The sequence below is a fragment of the Akebia trifoliata genome, chromosome 1, assembly GCF_017979445.1.
Source record: "Akebia trifoliata isolate Shusen 1 chromosome 1, ASM1797944v1, whole genome shotgun sequence".
Lineage (NCBI taxonomy): Eukaryota > Viridiplantae > Streptophyta > Magnoliopsida > Ranunculales > Lardizabalaceae > Akebia > Akebia trifoliata.
The window spans coordinates 27,428,434-27,437,097 of record NC_141375.1 but is presented as its reverse complement, the minus strand read 5'-3'; the positions used below and the strand labels follow the sequence as shown (position 1 = coordinate 27,437,097).

General features: G+C 37.6%; 1 protein-coding gene across 1 annotated transcript; it reads right to left on the bottom strand.

Annotated features, from left to right (window-relative positions):
- Window positions 1-4,811: 4,811 nt before the first annotated feature.
- On the bottom strand, window positions 4,812-8,106 carry LDL2 (LSD1-like2). The gene is made up of 2 exons (XM_086447826.1): window positions 5,934-8,106; window positions 4,812-5,833 (listed from the first exon to the last, which is right to left on the bottom strand). The coding sequence occupies exons 1-2, from the start codon at window positions 7,465-7,467 to the stop codon at window positions 5,094-5,096; spliced, it is 2,274 nt and encodes a 757-aa protein (XP_086303952.1). The 5' UTR covers window positions 7,468-8,106; the 3' UTR covers window positions 4,812-5,093.
- Between the last annotated feature and the right edge of the window lie 558 nt (window positions 8,107-8,664).

Here is an 8,664-nt window from a genome sequence, read left to right as displayed (position 1 = left end):
ACCTAATGAGATGGTCCATTGCAAGAATTCTTCCATGAACACCACACCATATGAAAAAAGTGACCTTAGACGGAACTTTTGGACCCCAAATAGGCAGGAAAAGGATGAATGGCTGGGGTTTAAAAGGAAGACATAAAATGACCCAACCGAGACCACGTCATTTCAATTCTCAACCCAAACTTTGTTGTCACCCACCTCCAACCTCAAAGGATTACTGTCGACACAAGTCCTCAAGGAAGCCACGACCTCCACCTCCCAATTATTAAAGGATCTTTATTCTTTGATGACAAAGAATAAAAATCCTTTAACCTTAATATCAAACCCCTCATCTATAACATCCCAACACTATTTGAAGAAAGCCATTAAGAAATCATTGAGACCTAGAGCCTTGTTTCTATCCATACCAATAATTGTCTCCCACATCTACTCTTTTTCAAACAATTGTTCCGGTAGCCTTGCTAATCCAAGCCAATCTGATCTAATTCCAGGTTTTCCAAGAGATGCCTCACTCTAAGCCAATGTTACCAAATAACATATGTGATGTTGTGCGACCAACATATGTTGTCACGTGTGCAATGGCACAATAGCATATTCAGTTGTATATCACTATTTTTTTTTTTTTTTTGTGTTTTTTAAAACAATAGAAGAAAAAAAATGAAAAAAAAAGAAAACTTTTCTATTATTACAATAACTCTAGGAAAAATAATTTTATAATCTTTTATTTACAATTTTATTACAATTTATTGTATTTGCATGTTTAATCAAATACGTGGTACTACATAAACTCAAAAAAAAAAAAAAATTAAAAATATATAAATTTGTATTAATTTAAATGAGCTTGAATGGTTGTAGATTTTTTGTTTTTTGTTAGGCAAGTAAGGGGTTAGTGGTTAACAAGGTGAAGGTGGGTTCAATGGATTTGAATCTAATGTAGAAGAATAATAGTGAAAATATGAGTTAAATGGAAGTGTACAAGAGTAGAAGAGTGAAAGAAATAGCTTAGAGTGACAAAGGAAAGGAAGGAGTGGAACTAGTATAATTATAGAAGAAGATGAGTTAAAAAACAAGTTAATGTTCCACTGACAGATTTTTTTACTATTAGAGCAGTATGTGATTGCATACTACTACAATATGCGATGGCATAATGACCTAATTGTCACATCTATATAATAAAACACAACAATAGGTCTCACTCCAGTTACAGTTTTGTAGAATATAAGCATCCCACTTCGTCTATAGTGGAGTGAGGTACACACGACCCCCGCACTTTATTGTCTTTCTGAAACGTCTCAAGCCCACAATAGTACAATATTGTCCATTTTGGACCGAAATCTACATGGTTTTAAAACGCATTGTATTATGTAGGATTTGATTTGTCCTTATAACCTAAGTTCTAAACGTTCTCTTGTCCGATGTGGAAATAATCACTCTTCCTTATCATTCCACCCCGCAATGTGACGACTCCACTTTGATACCTTGATCTTCACAGCTCTTTCCACATCCGGCCAGTGGTGTGCCGACGAGGCCATGACACTTTCCTCTTTAGCCCCTTCAATTATATTATCTTCCCCCCATAATATCCCTCCAATTTTATTATATTTTCCCTTTTACCCTCTTTTTCAATAATACCCCTTTAACTTCACTATCTTTTTCCTTTTATCCCTTTAACCCCAAAGAGGATGCCAATGCCGGAGGCACAGGCAAACTATGGTAATCAAATATGTCAGCATGACACGTGATTGTGTGACCCAAAATTGTGTATATGCATATGCAATCACATATGACAATTATGTTCTAAACTACTCTGAATATATACATCTGTAATAATTCTCCACCCTTTGCCTAATTTTAGTTTTTCTCTCCACCATGGAACCACTAACGTACAATATACATATATGATTTTTCCTTTTGTGGTTGTTGGTTGTCCTATGAAAGAATTTTGTAGTAATCCCCTTTCTTCAGCCACCTAACTCGTCTTTTGTCTCTTAACTTATTTCCACCAAATTTACAAGCTTTTGAAACTCAACTTTCTAAATCAATCTTTTTGGTTTCTTTTTGTATGAAAAAACTGGGCTATTATTTAACGTCAATGACTAAAGTTTCCTCTTAGATTGATTGCTTTTTTATCTCCACCCTCCTTAATACTTTGTTGTTCCAATCTTGAGTTTTTTCCTTCAAAGCCTTGAGTTTATGCCAAAATAGGACTCCAAGTTTTCCTATAAATGAAAAAGATCCGACCAGCTCCTGTATGGTTGGATAGAGCAACTTCTTTTCAAACTTAAAAAAAGGTAGGCCAACTCTCCCTCAAGGACAAAGATTGTGTGATCTGAAACTACCCTAGAGATGGCATCTGAACAATAGAAATGCTCCTCCGGTCGTCCCATGACAAAGAAACTAGGAATCTATCAAGCTTGCACACAATTAAAGAGTCCCAATTATTCATTCAAGTGAAAAAACAACATACATGGGGAAGTTCCACCAAAAAATTATTGTTAACAAATTCCCCTTATTTTAAATTTTGGACCCATTTTTTCTCAAAAGAGAACCTCAACATGTTGGAATCCCTTCCCAAAAATCATAACAAATCCCAATACCTTGCAATATCATGAGATTCCTACCAGAATTAGTTGTTCTCCTATTGCCCAAACCACTCACATTCCAAGAAAAATGATCGTGTTGAACTACTTTACCCCTCCCTCTCAGACTCGCAACTAAAGTGTAGATGAGTGATCACATTAAACGGAACCCAACTCAAGAAATGTTCCAAATATCTTCCCCCCCCCCCCCCCCCCCCACACACACACACACACACACACGCGCACAAAAATAAATAAATAAAAGGAAAGAAACAGTAAACAAATAAAAATCCTAGAGGACCAGTAAAAAATCAGACCTAATTCCACAGGATCTAATCCTATGCATATAGAATTACTCCGCACCCCTTGACCCTCTCTTACCAACTCTCCCAATGTTTGTCACAAATTCTTGTATCAAACCTGTTGTATAAGTCTTAGCGCGCCTCATGTTTTCTCTCAATTACCTTTATTGCTTCCCTTTTAGCTATTTCTGATGCAGGATGGAAGGGAAGAAGATGAAATACAGGGGTACGTGAACCTGATTTGAATTTGGATTAAGGATTTGGGCTATGATCATAGGATTACCGTAAAGGTTTAGGATAACCCAAAAGGATTTCAGTTACAGGATTTAATTAAGAAGTTTTGCAATTATGGTAAAGGATTTATAGGGTAAAGGAAAGGGTTATAGGTTGAGGTTTGTAGTTTCAGAATTCGAGACAATTAAGAAATCAAGATTTCAAGATTTCAAGATTTCTTGGAAATCAAGAAAATAGAGTTTTATTGGGTGGATTTAAGACTAAAAAATAATAATAATTGTAGAGGGTAAAAGTTGTAACAGATTTGGGCTGAGTAGATGCCCAGGTCCTAAGGAGAGTTGGAGTTAAGTAGGACTCCGAAAAGGTGGTACCCAGAGCAGTCCAGTCATACTCGGTTGTAGAGTATGGTTGGATTAGGTTTCTTCTCTGATAACAAAGTGGAGGAAACAAGATAAGCTTGGCAGACCTGATCTCAAGCTTCAAGGAACCAGGAAATGAATGATTCTACTTCGGTTGAGATTCCACAGATCGTGAGATTTCCCATGATCTGATCCAAATTAAGAGTAGTAGAATTAGGAACCCAGATTCGAGGGAAAACCTATTAAGTAGAATCAAGATCAAAAGGGAGGGGGTTCTTTCTCTTTCGGATCAAGGAGGAGCATAATAGAGAGCATTCTTGTTTTTCTTCTTCTATTAAACCTAACTTAATCGTCAGAGGACCTTTGACAGGTACCACACCGGTGCTAGCAGGTGATCGGAACAATGAGCATTCCATCAGGACTGCAAGATAGAGTTGATAGAGATAACACAAAATAACCTTTACAAGCTTAAACAAAGAGAAGAATGAGATTAAACAAAAAAAGAAGAAGAAAAAGATTAAAAAGAAAAGATGATAAATTTACCTTGGAATCACTCTAATGATTTTCATGGCATCATGAAGTTGAATGCTTCAACATTCAAGGAAAGAAACAAATTTCTGTAAATTTTATTCAAACAAAGATGTTGTAAAATAACATAAGGATGTATTTAAATACTAAAACAACACCCTAAAAAAACAAAATATCTAAATTACAATTAACTTAAAGAAAACATACTTATCGCCCTTAAATTTTCAATCCATATAAACTTAATAAAAATCATAATAAAGATATCAAAGTACCCCCCAAACATTTAATACTAAAACCATGGACTAATAAAACATAAAAATAAATCTAAATAGTACTCTCAATCACTAAAATAGATTCTCCTAAACATAAAACTAAATAAAACATAAAATCTAATGATCCAATGGAAAAGGTCCATGATCTCTGATGTTCCCATCAATTCCCCATGCTTTGTGCGTCAATTTATTCCCATATTATAAACAAGGCCTCCTTTTTTCAAATGGCTATTGGACTTCACCACCATATTTCCTTCTGTAAGTTGAAGTTTTCCTAAGATTTCCCAAGAGCTGCTTTTATTTCAGACTACGTCATTCTAGTTCCAACATCTAAATTATGTTTTCCTTGTTCTATTTTGATTTGCCTCTTGGAGCAAAGGGTATGAAACAAATGAATATTCAAGATCTTGCTCAACGTACCCATAAACTCAAATTTCATACAGGAGCAATTCCTAATTCATTCTTGTCATATGCAACAGAAACAATGAGAACATTAGAATATCAAAATGTAGAAATCATAACAGAGCAAGAGAATAACCATAGTCCATCCAAGTTAAGGTGTCTCTAAAATAGAAATTTAATTGTATAAAAAAAGGTTACAACAGTCAAACTACTACTACTACAAAAAAAAAATTACATTTTCTCGGATCAGAGATAAATATACATCCTTGGTGAGATCATATACAACAGGGTGCAGGTAAGGAACAGAAAGCACACCAGGTTTCTAGTATTCCTCGGTTAAGCATGTATATACAATTGAAATTTCTATCTTCATCATGCATGATACACCAGAAAACTAATACATTTGGAATGATAAAATACTTAGACAGCCTTTGGTTGTCCAGCATCCCAGCGGTGCTTGCCCCGACCTCTCCTTGCACTAGCAATGCTAACAGTCAAAGAGTTGCCTAAGCTTCCTAATTCACTAGGGCCCATTAGCTTCAAACCAAGATTCCTACACAAAAAGGACAATTTACTTTCATCCCCTCCATTCACCAACTGAATTTCAAGTGCTTGCTCCCGAGACAATACAGTGTACATAAGCAATGGTAATTCCAAGGAACGTTGGCAGCCCTTCTCTACCTCTTGTTCACAACTGTAATCACCAATAAATTTTCTCCTAGACTTCCCAAAAGTAACTCTCATGAGCCCCATAGATTTTGGGCCTTCCTTCAAAGGATCAAATATAAATAAAAACTTCCCAAATGCTAGATCAGGCTTTTTAAAAAGATCTATGAGGATATCATTGCATGGTCCCACACTTTTTTGAATGCACTTCCCATGATCGTTGTGCCAACTCTTCGTGGCACGGAGAATGTGTGAAGCTTCTCTTAACCCACTCAAGAAAGCACCATGCATACTGGCTGGATACTGCCTGTTTGTGGCCTCACCAGCAAAGAAAAGCCGTCCCCCAACACTTTCGGCAAGAATATCATAATCACTGCCAGACGACCCAACTCTAACATGGGAGTATGAACCATAGCAAAGGGGATCACTGCCCCATTTCGTGCATATTGTTTGGATGGGATCTGGCACATCAATGCCCTTTGGACTAAAAATACCTGTAAAACAGCTAAATGTTATATCTCTAGGGGGATCAAGAAAAAAAAAGGCCGCCATAAACTGCATTGATATATTGTCACCTGTCAAGAGATGTAGTACCTCTGAGGATGCTTAGAACGCGGTGAAGTGAAATGGCTGGATCTGTGGATTCAAAGGTAAGTGCAGCTTCTCCTGCTACAAGAGCAATAATAACAGGACCTCCGGAAACTGTATGGTAGCTGTAGAACAGAAAGAATTCTCCACGTCTATGGGAATCTCTGTTGAGACAGCCGAATGTGTCTAGGTCTTCCCCCCAAAACACGTGAGGGAAAACCATGGCTACTTTAGTCAGCAACCCAAATCCCAGTCTCTCGATGGCATCAAGCTTTCTTTTGGGTAGTTCGGGTTCAAACGTGATAGTCTTTTTCTTCAGGACCCCAAGAGGCACGGTACAAAGGACCATATCTGCTTGAAACACTTGATCCCCAGAAACCACCTCTACACCTTCATTTCCATACTTAATAAACCGAACTGTTTTTCCATAGAATATAGGGATTTCTTTGCACATTTCTTTGATCAGTCTCCAATTACCTCCGGGGAGGAAACAGTGGTCCCCACCCATTTCGTAAGGATCGTCTTGATCCCAATAAGCAACCGAAAGGTCCGAAAGACACCCGGCATTTGCATATTCCAAGTTTGCAAGATGCCAATCAAGGAGTTGCCTTTCTTCGGTACTTTGAGTCACGCCATATAACTGTCTTAAAGTCTCCAGCGCTGAACCCAGAGAAATATCATTTGCAGACCCATTCATAATATTTCTCAATTGGGTGGCTTTGTCGAGTAACTTATTGAAGATGAATTCGACCTTGGAATCTATTTCGTCTTCAACCGGTGTCCCATCTGGCTTGTATAAAGGGCATTTATCTCTGACCTTGTGAAGTGGGATGGATAGTTGCCTGGCTAGAACTCCAAGAGGGTTTGCATGACATCCCGTAATAACACTGCCTCCGAGGTCTACTGCAGCAAACCTACCCTTCCGACCCATTTTCTGGGTATAAACTCTCCCTCCAGGCCTGTTTCTACCTTCAAGGACAACAACCTTGAAACCAAACGCTAAAAGCTGCCTAGCCGCAGCTAACCCTGCAAGTCCAGAACCAATAATTATCACAGACCCTTCTGTTGCTTCTGGAATATGAGATGTAATCGAAGGTGAAACACCAAAGTTAATGTACCCATGAGACAAAAGAAAATCGTAAGCCGAACTGATCAGCTTTTCATACTCATTACTAACAGTTTCCTTGATCTGTCCTTTCGAAAGCCATGTTCGAACATTATCCCTCCATTTTGCCAATATATGGTTTCTCACCACAATATAGTTATTTTGCTCTTCTCCACCCGATTCACTCACAACACCATCTTCAATTTCCTCAACTAAAAGTTCATCAATTGGGAACCCTAGAGAGAGAGCAATCAAGGCCTCTGTCTCGGTTTCTTTCTCCATGTCTTCCATCGTCTTATTTCGTTTCCGAGGAGTACTACCCAAATGCTTCTCTATGAACTCATCCATCAGGTTCTCATCATAGCTCCGCACTCCGACGGTCTTTCTTGATGAGCGTTTAGAAACAGAACCATTACAAACTGGAATATCCATCATGTCTCAAATTCTTAAACCCCAACACTTAATACTCAATTTTCTCTCATTAAACCATTTTCACTGCTCAACTTCATGGATCCAGCAAATACCCATAAATCACATATCTCCAAAGTTCACTCTTTCGAAGTCGTAAGTTATCGAAATTTAGCCCTAGTAACCTGGATCTCTTCGATTTCAATAACTTGAAACCCCGAAGTTCAACGACAGAAATTTGGTTTCTAGATCTTTAACTTTCATGCCATTGTTCCTCCAAAACTCAAATTGTCACGAATTACTTCGGAAAAGAAAACAAATAAAATTTTGATTTTCCATTGTTGGAGCCAAGATTTGCAGATGAGCAGACGCTAAATCGACTTTATAGTTTAATTCGCTCTAATTTCGACTTCGCCATTGAAGGTCGACAGAAGACCGACTCTAAAACGGCTCGAAACACCATGCGAGAGCGAGACAAACTTGCATCATCGAAAGAAGAGTGAATCATACCTTTACACTCCCATGTTCGAGCGTGGATTTGGAATTTCTTTACTGTTTGCCCAATTAGGGTTTCTGCAACCGACCTCGAATGCGGCGGTCACTGCTTTTGTTAGTTATTAAATGCATAAATGAGATTGGAGGGAATTGCAGACAAATGATTCTTCATGTTTTAGGACGTTTAGTTTGGTAATGGAAATGGCCTGGGCTATGGGCTTATAGTATATAAAAGCCCAATAAGAGGGTAATTTTTAGATACCCCTCCGGATTTTTGTGTATATAAGATACACCCCCGGATTTTTTAAATTAAGTACATATCCCCTTTCAGGAGTCTTCTCGGGGAGAGCGATAGAAAATGAGGAAGATTACTTAACGAGCCCTGTGGGAGTTTTTTTTTTTTTTCCTCCCCTATATGATGCCTAATCTACTTTGTCGGGATAATGTGAAAGGAGGATCATCAAAATAGGTTGATCAAGTAGTCACCATCTCCCTAGCCTCAGTCTTTTCAAGGTCTTTTAATAGTCTCTCGATCTCATCTCTCGTTATTATGCTTTTAAAAATACCTAAACTATCATTTTTCTCACTTTCTTCCTGTAGTTGGGTTTTTCAATGGAGATTGTGATCATTTTCGATGATTTTTTTTTATCATGAATAACGAATGAAGAATGATGTATTCTTCATTTTGAACATTTAGATGTATTTTTTTTTTAATGTAAATTTCGAAGA

What these genes read in the sequence shown, in the direction of transcription:
- LDL2 (XM_086447826.1), bottom strand. Translation starts at nt 7,467, where the DNA reads ATGATGGATATTCCAGTTTGTAATGGTTCTGTTTCTAAACGCTCATCA. An exon ending in CGTTCTAAGCATCCTCAGAG is followed by an intron (nt 5,834 to 5,933) that starts GTACTACATCTC and finishes GCTGTTTTACAG; the next exon opens with GTATTTTTAGTCCAAAGGGC.